This window comes from Entelurus aequoreus, linkage group LG04 (assembly GCF_033978785.1).
Source record: "Entelurus aequoreus isolate RoL-2023_Sb linkage group LG04, RoL_Eaeq_v1.1, whole genome shotgun sequence".
In the NCBI taxonomy this organism is placed as follows: Eukaryota; Metazoa; Chordata; class Actinopteri; order Syngnathiformes; family Syngnathidae; genus Entelurus; species Entelurus aequoreus.
In genome coordinates, this window is record NC_084734.1 from 500,028 (window position 1) to 512,603 (window position 12,576).

General features: G+C 34.5%; 1 protein-coding gene across 2 annotated transcripts in view; it reads left to right on the top strand.

Moving 5' to 3' along the window:
* Positions 1-12,576, top strand: part of LOC133648161 (rho guanine nucleotide exchange factor 6-like) — a 119,238-nt gene that overhangs the window by 82,628 nt on the left and 24,034 nt on the right. For both annotated transcript variants that reach the window (XM_062043943.1, XM_062043944.1), the window contains exons 14-17: positions 3,387-3,468; positions 3,549-3,664; positions 3,742-3,921; positions 8,524-8,544. In XM_062043943.1, coding sequence (XP_061899927.1) covers positions 3,387-3,468; positions 3,549-3,664; positions 3,742-3,921; positions 8,524-8,544 — 399 coding nt within the window. The remainder of the gene's footprint in view (positions 1-3,386; positions 3,469-3,548; positions 3,665-3,741; positions 3,922-8,523; positions 8,545-12,576) is intronic.

The window sequence follows — 12,576 nt, forward strand, 5'->3', positions numbered from 1 at the left end:
AAATAAATAAAAATAAATAAATAATAATAATAAAGCACAAAATAAAGTAAAATAAAACACAAATAACTTGCATTGATTGGAATCAGACAGTAGTGATGATAACCTCCACATTTTCAAATGGAGGAGAAAAACACAAAATAAAATACAAATAAATAAATAAATAAAAATAAAACAAAATAAAATAAAATAAAACACAAAAAACTTCCATTGATTGGAATCAGACAGTAGTGATGATAACATCCGCATTTTCAAATGGAGGAGAAAAACAAAATAAAAATAAATAAATAAATAAAAATAAAACACAAAATAAAATAAAATAAAACACAAAAAACTTGCGTTGGTTGGAATCAGACAGTAGTGATGATAACTTCCACATTTTCAAATAGAGGAAAACACAAAATCGAATAAATATAAAAAAATAAATAAATAAACTTAAAACACAAAATAAAATAAAATAAAACACCAAAAACTTGCATTGTGGAGTCAGACAGTAGTGATGATAATGTCCACATTTTCAAATGGAGGAGAAAAACACAAAATAAAAATAAAAAATAAATAAATAAAATAAAACACAAAATAAAATAAAACACAAATAACTTGCATTGATTGGAATCAGACAGTAGTGATGATAACGTCCACATTTTCAAATAGAGGAGAAAAACACAAAATAAAATAAAAATAAATAAATAAATAAAAATAAAACACAAAATACAATAAAATAAAACACAAAAAACTTGCGTTGATTGGAATCAGACAATAGTGATGATAAAATCCACATTTTCAAATGGAGGAGAAAAACACAAAATAAAATTTAAAAAAATAAATAAATAATAATAATAAAGCACAAAATAAAGTAAAATAAAACACAAATAACTTGCATTGATTGGAATCAGACAGTAGTGATGATAACCTCCACATTTTCAAATGGAGGAGAAAAACACAAAATAAAATAAAAATAAATAAATTAAAAAAAATAAAACACAAAATAAAATAAAATAAAACACAAAAAACTTGCATTGATTGGAATCAGACAGTAGTGATGATAAAATCCACATTTTCCAATGGAGGAGAAAAACAAAATAAAATAAAAAATAAAAAAAATAAAATAAAACACAAAATTAAATAAAACACAAAAAACTTGCATTGATTGGAATCAGACAGTAGTGATGATAACTTCCACATTTTAAAATGGACAAAAACACAAAATCGAATAAATAAATAAAAAAAATTAAATAAATAAATAAACTTAAAACACAAAATAAAATAAAATAAAACACAAAAAACGTGCATTGTGGAATCAGACACTAGTGATGATAATGTCCACATTTTCAAATGGAGGAGAAAAACACAAAATTAAAAAAATAAATAAATAAATAAAATAAAACACAAAATAAAATAAAACACAAATAACTTGCATTGATTGGAATCAGACAGTAGTGATGATAACTTCCACATTTTCAAATAGAGGAGAAAAACACAAAATAAAATAAAAATAAATAAATAAATAAAAATAAAGCACAAAATACAATAAAATAAAACACAAAAAACTTGCGTTGATTGGAATCAGACAGTAGTGATGATAAAATCCACATTTTCAAATGGAGGAGAAAAACACAAAATAAAATAAATAAAAATAAATAAATAATAATAATAAAGCACAAAATAAAGTAAAATAAAACACAAATAACTTGCATTGATTGGAATCAGACAGTAGTGATGATAACCTCCACATTTTCAAATGGAGGAGAAAAACACAAAATAAAATACAAATAAATAAATAAATAAAAATAAAACAAAATAAAATAAAATAAAACACAAAAAACTTGCATTGATTGGAATCAGACAGTAGTGATGATAACATCCGCATTTTCAAATGGAGGAGAAAAACAAAATAAAAATAAATAAATAAATAAAAATAAAACACAAAATAAAATAAAATAAAACACAAAAAACTTGCGTTGGTTGGAATCAGACAGTTGTGATGATAACTTCCACATTTTCAAATAGAGGAAAACACAAAATCGAATAAATATAAAAAAATAAATAAATAAACTTAAAACACAAAATAAAATAAAATAAAACACCAAAAACTTGCATTGTGGAGTCAGACAGTAGTGATGATAATGTCCACATTTTCAAATGGAGGAGAAAAACACAAAATAAAAATAAAAAATAAATAAATAAAATAAAACACAAAATAAAATAAAACACAAATAACTTGCATTGATTGGAATCAGACAGTAGTGATGATAACGTCCACATTTTCAAATAGAGGAGAAAAACACAAAATAAAATAAAAATAAATAAATAAATAAAAATAAAACACAAAATACAATAAAATAAAACACAAAAAACTTGCGTTGATTGGAATCAGACAATAGTGATGATAAAATCCACATTTTCAAATGGAGGAGAAAAACACAAAATAAAATTTAAAAAAATAAATAAATAATAATAATAAAGCACAAAATAAAGTAAAATAAAACACAAATAACTTGCATTGATTGGAATCAGACAGTAGTGATGATAACCTCCACATTTTCAAATGGAGGAGAAAAACACAAAATAAAATAAAAATAAATAAATTAAAAAAAATAAAACACAAAATAAAATAAAATAAAACACAAAAAACTTGCATTGATTGGAATCAGACAGTAGTGATGATAAAATCCACATTTTCCAATGGAGGAGAAAAACAAAATAAAATAAAAAATAAAAAAATAAAATAAAACACAAAATTAAATAAAACACAAAAAACTTGCATTGATTGGAATCAGACAGTAGTGATGATAACATCCACATTTTCAAATAGAGGGAAAAAAAAGTCCTCCTTTCTGTCCAATACCACATGAAAGTGTCCATCTTCCATACTCATTTTTATGCACTTTACAAGAAATACATTGGCGGCAAACTCCCTAGCTTGCTAGCTCGTGTGCGCTCGCCTTCTGAGACTCTTATTTTGTTAGCGCAGGCAGGATGAAGCAGCGCTTTTATTGTGAAGACAGGATCTGTGCGCTCGGTCTTTAAAGTTTTGACAGCAGGTTTGATTGATTGATTGAGAAGTTTATTGACATGTTAAAGAATGTAATCCATGTAACGCTTTAAAAAGGCAAATGGATGTCACAAAAAGCCAAAAGGTTTGTTTCCATTGTGGTCAATTAAATATTCATCACATTTCATACATTCAATAATAAACCTGTAACATGTATATCAAAAATGAAGAAGGTCACGTCTTGGTGAAGATTGATGATCCATCATTTTTGGGTCTATTTCTTTAATGCCTGGCTGGCGGTGGAGTGACACACCCTCCACCATCCACCGCTAGCTCGCCATGCACATGATGGCACCCATGAAGTAAACAATGATGGCGTCCATCTTTGGTTTAGGGAAGGCTGGCGTTGACGGGCACCACGGTGACGAGGCATGCGGAGGACGCCGACGGTGCACACTTTGCCTTCGACATCACAGGTGTGTGTGCCCATACCAGTCTCTCCTCACCATCACGTGACGTGGCGTGGCGTGACGTGACGTGTGTTTGTGTGGCGCAGGAAGCGCGACGGAGCGTGTCACCGTCTTCTGCAGCAGCGCGGGCGAGCTGCAGGAGTGGCTGGATCACCTGCAGCCGTTTAGTAAAGGAGGCAGCCCCGCAGGCACCATCTTGAAGGTGAGACCACCACAAAGTGCACCGCCCGGCCCACACGGAGGTGAAGACGTTATCACCGACTCGTTTTCTTGGTGCAGAGCGTGGAGAGCAAGTCACTGAGCATGGTGGGCGCCCCCACCCACTTGTCACACCTCGGCAGCTTCAGCGGCACCAGCCGTGGGCCCCTGGAACCGCCCAAAACCAGCAAGCCCTGGTCGCTCAGCTGCCTGCGCCCAGCGCCGCCCCTTAAGGCCTCCGCGGCCCTGGGCTACAAAGAGGTTAGTCCCTTCAAGGAGTCAACTGTTGTTGTTACCTAGGTTGCTATTAACTAGTTATACATGTGTTACCAAGGTTACTATTAGTTACACTTGTGTTACTAAGGTTACTATTAGTTACACATGTGTTACCAAGGTTACTATTAACTGGTTATACATGTGTTACGAAGGTTAATAGCAAATAGTTATACATGTGTTACCAAGGTTACTAATAACTAGTCATGCATTTGTTACCAAGGTTACTATTAACTAGTTACACATGTGTTACCAAGGTTACTATTAACTAGTTATGCATGTGTTACCAAGGTTACTAATAGCTAGTTATACATTTGTTACCAATGTTGCTAATAATTACTTATGCATGTGTTACCAAGGTTACTATTAACTAGTTACACATGTGTTACCAAGGTTACTATTAACTAGTTATACATTTGTTACCAAGGTTGCTAATAACTAGTTATGCATGTGTTACCAAGGTTACTATTAACTAGTTATACATGTGTTACAAAGGTTACTATTAACTAGTTATACATGTGTTACCAAGGTTACTATTAACTAGTTATATATGTATTACCAATGTTACTATTAACTAGTTATGTATTTGTTACCAATGTTACTATTAACTAGTTATACATGCGTTACCAAGGTTACTATTAACTAGTTATACATGTTTTACCAAGGTTACTATTAACTAGTTATAAATGTGTTACCAATATTTTATTAACTAGTTATGCATGTGTTACCAAGGTTACTATTAACTATTTATACGTGTTACCAAGGTTACTATTAACTAGTTATACATGTGTTACAAAGATTGTATTAACTAGTTATGCATGTGTTACCAAGGTTACTATTAACTATTTATACATGTGTTACCAAGGTTACTAATAACTAGTTATACATATGTTACCAAGGTTACTATTAACTAGCTATACATGTGTTACCAAGGTTACTATTAACTAGTTATAAATGTGTTACCAAGGTTACTAATAACTAGTTATGCATTTGTTACCAATGTTACTATTAACTAGTTACACATGTGTTACCAAGGTTACTATTAACTAGTTATACATGTGTTACAAAGATTGTATTAACTAGTTATGCATGTGTTACCAAGGTTACTATTAACTATTTATACATGTGTTACCAAGGTTACTAATAACTAGTTATACATGTGTTACCAATGTTACTAATAACTAGTTATACATTTGTTACCAAGGTTACTATTAACTAGTTATACATGTTACCAAAATTGTATTAACTAGTTATGCATGTGTTACCAAGGTTACTATTAACTATCTATACATGTGTTACCAAGGTTACTAATAAGTAATTATATATGTGTTACCAAGGTTACTATTAACTAGTTATACATGTTTTACCAAGGTTACTATTAACTAGTTATACATGTGTTACCAATATTTTGTTAACTAGTTATGCATGTGTTACCAAGGTTACTATTAACTATTTATTCATGTGTTACCAAAGTTACTAATAACTAGTTATACATCTGTTACCAAGGTTACTATTAACTAGTTATACATGTGTTACCAAGGTTACTAATAACTAGTTATACATGTGTTACCAAGGTTACTATTAACTAGTTATACATGTGCTACCAAGGTTACTAATAACTAGTTATACATGTTACCAAGGTTACTATTAACTAGTTATACATGTTACCAAAGTTACTATTAACCAGTTATGCATGTGTTACCAAGGCTACTATTAACTGATTATGCACATGTTAACAAGGATACCATTAACTAGTTATACATGTGTTGCCAAGGTTGCTATTAACTAGTTATACACATGTTACCAGGGTTACTATTAACTAGTTATACATGTGTTACCAAGGTTACCATTAACTAGTTATTCATGTGTTACCAATATTACTATTAACTAGTTATACATGTGTTACCAATGTTACTATTAACTAGTTATATATGTATTACCAATGTTACTATTAACTAGTTATGTATTTGTTACCAAGGTTACTATTAACTAGTTGTACATGCATTACCAAGGTTACTATTAACTAGTTATACATGTGTTACCAATGTTATTATTAACTAGTTATGTATGTGACCAAGGTTACTATTAACTAGTTATGTATTTGTTACCAAGGTTACTATTAACTAGTTGTACATGCGTTACCAAGGTTACTATTAACTAGTTACACATGTGTTACCTTGGTCAAAGTCCTCAAAACTTTATTACACAGAATATACAGCCACATCATTAGGTACACATGTAAAGGAGGGGGGGTTGTCTCTGTGTTACGATGTAAAGGAGGGGTGGTTGTCTCTGTGTTACGATGTAAAGGAGGGGTGGTTGTCTCTGTGTTACGATGTAAAGGAGGGGTGGTTGTCTCTGTGTTACGATGTAAAGGAGGGGTGGTTGTCTCTGTGTTACGATGTAAAGGAGGGGGGGTTGTCTCTGTGTTACGACGTAAAGGAGGGGTGGTTGTCTCTGTGTTACGATGTAAAGGAGGGGTGGTGGTCTCTGTGTTACGATGTAAAGGAGGGGTGGTTGTCTCTGTGTTACGATGTAAAGGAGGGGGGGTTGTCTCTGTGTTACGATGTAAAGGAGGGGTGGTGGTCTCTGTGTTACGATGTAAAGGAGGGGTGGTGGTCTCTGTGTTACGATGTAAAGGAGGGGTGGTTGTCTCTGTGTTACGATGTAAAGGAGGGGTGGTTGTCTCTGTGTTACGATGTAAAGGAGGGGTGGTTGTCTCTGTGTTACGATGTAAAGGAGGGGTGGTTGTCTCTGTGTTACGATGTAAAGGAGGGGTGGTTGTCTCTGTGTTACGATGTAAAGGAGGGGTGGTTGTCTCTGTGTTACGATGTAAAGGAGGGGTGGTTGTCTCTGTGTTACGATGTAAAGGAGGGGGGGTTGTCTCTGTGTTACGATGTAAAGGGGGGGTGGTTGTCTCTGTGTTACGATGTAAAGGAGGGGGGGTTGTCTCTGTGTTACGATGTAAAGGAGGGGTGGTTGTCTCTGTGTTACGATGTAAAGGGGGGGTGGTTGTCTCTGTGTTACGATGTAAAGGAGGGGGGGTTGTCTCTGTGTTACGATGTAAAGGAGGGGTGGTTGTCTCTGTGTTACGATGTAAAGGAGGGGGGGTTGTCTCTGTGTTACGATGTAAAGGAGGGGTGGTTGTCTCTGTGTTACGATGTAAAGGAGGGGGGGTTGTCTCTGTGTTACGATGTAAAGGAGGGGGGGTTGTCTCTGTGTTACGATGTAAAGGAGGGTGGTTGTCTCTGTGTTACGATGCAAAGGAGGGGTGGTTGTCTCTGTTACGATGTAAAGGAGGGGTGGTTGTCTCTGTTACGATGTAAAGGAGGGGTGGTTGTCTCTGTGTTACGATGTAAAGGAGGGGTGGTGGTCTCTGTGTTACGATGTAAAGGAGGGGTGGTTGTCTCTGTGTTACGATGTAAGGGAGGGGTGGTTGTCTCTGTGTTACGATGTAAAGGAGGGGTGGTTGTCTCTGTGTTACGATGTAAGGGAGGGGTGGTTGTCTCTGTGTTACGATGTAAAGGAGGTGGGGTTGTCTCTGTGTTACGATGTAAAGGAGGGGGGGTTGTCTCTGTGTTACGATGTAAAGGAGGGGTGGTTGTCTCTGTGTTACGATGTAAAGGAGGGGGGGTTTTCTCTGTGTTACGATGTAAAGGAGGGTGGTTGTCTCTGTGTTACGATGCAAAGGAGGGGTGGTTGTCTCTGTTACGACGTAAAGGAGGGGTGGTTGTCTCTGTTACGATGTAAAGGAGGGGTGGTTGTCTCTGTGTTACGATGTAAAGGAGGGGTGGTTGTCTCTGTGTTACGATGTAAGGGAGGGGTGGTTGTCTCTGTGTTACGATGTAAAGGAGGGGGGGTTGTCTCTGTGTTACGATGTAAAGGAGGGGGGGTTGTCTCTGTGTTACGATGTAAAGGGTTAGGGTTAACAAACGGGTGGATGGATAGATTACATTTTTGTATCCGTCTTGTGAGCAAATGTATTTATTTAACATTGTAGAATATTATTATATTTTTTAAATATATAGACATATAGAATATTGTAAGAAAAATTTGAGTTAAATGTTTTTTTTAAATATATATTTTTTAATAATAATATACAAATATATTATAATTATGATTATTATGTATTAATGCATTTAATGTAATTATTTTAATTAGTTTTATTCATATGAAAAAATAGATACAAAATAAATGCCTTTACCTTAATAGATGCCTGCTACTCTCTGCCGTTGAGTAAATAAATGAAATGATACCGCGCTGAAAGACACACTGTATCATTCATTGTATTTTCCTTTCTCATTTTCCTGGGAAAATCTTACATTTGGCTCCTCTTTTTGCATTCGGAGACACTGAATCCTTCTGGCATGTGCATGTAACCACTCGCATGACTCCGAGCCAACATTATTTTATAAGCAGCGCACAAAAGTCATTATTTTCTAATCCCACAATGCATTGCTCTTCCCCCCCACCACACAAGTCATGCAGGGTGTTGCTAGTGTGTGATAATGTCTACATCTTCATCACATGCTTCTCCTGACAAATATTTTCATGCACTTTTTCTTCTCTTTCTCCACTCCGTGTGTGTAGAGGATGTCTTATATCATGAAGGTAAGGTTAGATTCCTCTCTACTTTCTTCTCTCAGTGTTTGTGTGCGTGTGTATATATATATATATGTGTGTGTACAGACGTGGTCAAAAGTTTACATACACTTGTAAAGAACATAATGTCATGGCTGTCTTGAGTTTCCCACAATGTATTATCTGGGATTAAAGGCCTCACCTTTTCTCCTCCAAACATATTGCTGGGTGTTGTGGCCAAACAGCTCCATTTTTGTTCCATCTGACATCACATGGACAAAGATAAGACCTTCTGGAGGAAAGTTCTGTGGTCAGATGAAACAAAAATGGAGCTGTTTGCCCACAATACCCAGCAATATGTTTGGAGGAGGAAAAGGTGAGGCTTTTAATCCCAGGAACACCATGCGTACCGTCAAGCATGGTGGTGGTAGTATTTTGCTCTGGGCCTGTTTTGCTGCCAATGGAACTGCTGCTTTAAATGGGACAATGAAAAAGGAGGATCAGCTCCAAATTCAAGTCTTTTAACATTTTCTAAAAAAAATGTTCCACTTTTCCCAAAATTCACACATTTTCATGAAATTCTCATTGAAATCAATGGAACATTTTTCAAAGTTCCACAATTTTTCATCCGATTCAAACCGTTCCGACTCCAAAATATTCAACATTTTGAAAATTGTGTGCTCTCCTTCAACAATTTACATTTTTTTTCCGGATTTTTAAGAATTCCCAGTTTTCAGGGACATTTTTCCCCATTCAAAATGAATGGGACATTTTTGTACAATTTCCACATTTTTCAACCCATTCCAACCATTCCACCATCCTGGACATTCAAACTATCGTTTTTCCGAGTTAAAAAAAATTCCAGGATTTTCCAGAATTCCAGGTTTTGCAAAGTCCTATTTCCACCCTTTTTTTCCGGCGACTACTTTTCAACCCACTTCAACCGTCAAATAATTCCTCTTAATCAGGACAAAAAAACAAACTTGTTTGTTGACCTGGAAAAATTCCCACAATGGATCAGCTCCAAATTCAAGTCTTTTAACATTTTCTAAAAAAAATGTCCACTTTTCCCAAAATTCACACATTTTCATGAAATTCCCATTGAAATCAATGGGACATTTTTCAAAGTTCCACAATTTTTCATCCGATTCAAACCGTTCCGACTCCAAAATATTCAACATTTTGAAAATTGTGTGCTCTCCTTCAACAATTTACATTTTTTTCCCGGATTTTTAAGAATTCCCAGTTTTCAGGGACATTTTTCCTCATTCAAAATGAATGGGACATTTTTGTACAATTTCCACATTTTTCAACCCATTCCAACCACCTTCAACACATTCCAACATCCTGGACATTCAAACTATCATTTTTCCAAGTTAAAAAAAATTCCAGGATTTTCCAGAATTCCAGGTTTTGCAAAGCCCTATTTCCACCCTTTTTTCCGGCGACTACTTTTCAACCCACTTCAACCGTCAAATAATTCCTCTTAATCAGGACAAAAAAACAAACTTGTTTGTTGACCTGGAAAAATTCCCACAATGGATCAGCTCCAAATTCAAGTCTTTTAACATTTTCTAAAAAAAATTCCCACTTTTCCCAAAATTCACACATTTTCATGAAATTCTCATTGAAATCAATGGGACATTTTTCAAAGTTCCACAATTTTTCATCCGATTCAAACCGTTCCGACTCCAAAATATTCAACATTTTGAAAATTGTGTGCTCTCCTTCAACAATTTAAATTTTTTTTCCGGACTTTTAAGAATTCCCAGTTTTCAGGGACATTTTTCCCCATTCAAAATGAATGGGACATTTTTGTACAATTTCCACATTTTTCAACCCATTCCAACCATTCCACCTTCAACACATTCCACCATCCTGGACATTCAAACTATCGTTTTTCCAAGTTAAAAAAAAATTCCAGGATTTTCCAGAATTCCAGGTTTTGCAAAGCCCTATTTCCACCCTTTTTTCCGGCGACTACTTTTCAACCCACTTCAACCGTCAAATAATTCCTCTTAATCAGGACAAAAAAACAAACTTGTTTGTTGACCTGGAAAAATTCCCACAACGGATCAGCTCCAAATTCAAGTCTTTTAACATTTTCTAAAAAAAAATTTCCACTTTTCCCAAAATTCACACATTTTCATGAAATTCTCATTGAAATCAATGGGACATTTTTCAAAGTTCCACAATTTTTCATCCGATTCAAACCGTTCCGACTCCAAAATATTCAACATTTTGAAAATTGTGTGCTCTCCTTCAACAATTTAAATTTTTTTTCCGGACTTTTAAGAATTCCCAGTTTTCAGGGACATTTTTCCCCATTCAAAATGAATGGGACATTTTTGTACAATTTCCACATTTTTCAACCCATTCCAACCATTCCACCTTCAACACATTCCACCATCCTGGACATTCAAACTATCGTTTTTCCAAGTTAAAAAAAAATTCCAGGATTTTCCAGAATTCCAGGTTTTGCAAAGCCCTATTTCCACCCTTTTTTCCGGCGACTACTTTTCAACCCACTTCAACCGTCAAATAATTCCTCTTAATCAGGACAAAAAAACAAACTTGTTTGTTGACCTGGAAAAATTCCCACAACGGATCAGCTCCAAATTCAAGTCTTTTAACATTTTCTAAAAAAAAATTTCCACTTTTCCCAAAATTCACACATTTTCATGAAATTCTCATTGAAATCAATGGGACATTTTTCAAAGTTCCACAATTTTTCATCCGATTCAAACCGTTCCGACTCCAAAATATTCAACATTTTGAAAATTGTGTGCTCTCCTTCAACAATTTAGATTTTTTTCCCGGATTTTTAAGAATTCCCAGTTTTCAGGGACATTTTTCCCCATTCAAAATGAATGGGACATTTTTTCAAGTTGCACTATTTCCACATTTTTCAACCCATTCCAACCATTCCACCATCCTGGACATTCAAACTATCATTTTTCCAAGTTAAAAAAAATTCCAGGATTTTCCAGAATTCCAGGTTTTGCAAAGTCCTATTTCCACCCTTTTTTCCGGCGACTACTTTTCAACCCACTTCAACCGTCAAATAATTCCTCTTAATCAGGACAAAAAAACAAACTTGTTTGTTGACCTGGAAAAATTCCCACAATGGATCAGCTCCAAATTCAAGTCTTTTAACATTTTCTAAAAAAAAAATTTCCACTTTTCCCAAAATTCACACATTTTCATGAAATTCCCATTGAAATCAATGGGATATTTTTCAAAGTTCCACAATTTTTCATCCGATTCAAACCGTTCCGACTCCAAAATATTCAACATTTTGAAAATTGTGTGCTCTCCTTCAACAATTTAAACATTTTTCCGGATTTTTAAGAATTCCCAGTTTTCAGGGACATTTTTCCCCATTCAATATGAATGGGACATTTTTCCAAGTTGCACTATTTCCACATTTTTCAACCCATTCCAACCATTCCACCATCCTGGACATTCAAACTATCGTTTTTCCAAGTTAAAAAAAATTCCAGGATTTTCCAGAATTCCAGGTTTTGCAAAGCCCTATTTCCACCCTTTTTTCCGGCGACTACTTTTCAACCCACTTCAACCGTCAAATAATTCCTCTTAATCAGGACAAAAAAACAAACTTGTTTGTTGACCTGGAAAAATTCCCACAATGGATCAGCTCCAAATTCAAGTCTTTTAACATTTTCTAAAAAAAATTCCCACTTTTCCCAAAATTCACACATTTTCATGAAATTCTCATTGAAATCAATGGGACATTTTTCAAAGTTCCACAATTTTTCATCCGATTCAAACCGTTCCGACTCCAAAATATTGAACATTTTGAAAATTGTGTGCTCTCCTTCAACAATTTACATTTTTTTCTCCGGATTTTTAAGAATTCCCAGTTTCAGGGACATTTTCCCCCATTCAAAATGAATGGGACATTTTTCCAAGTTGCACTATTTCCACATTTTTCAACCCATTCCAACCATTCCACCATCCTGGACATTCAAACTATCGTTTTTCCAAGTTAAAAAAAATTCCAGGATTTTCCAGAATTCCAGGTTTTGCAAAGTCCTATTT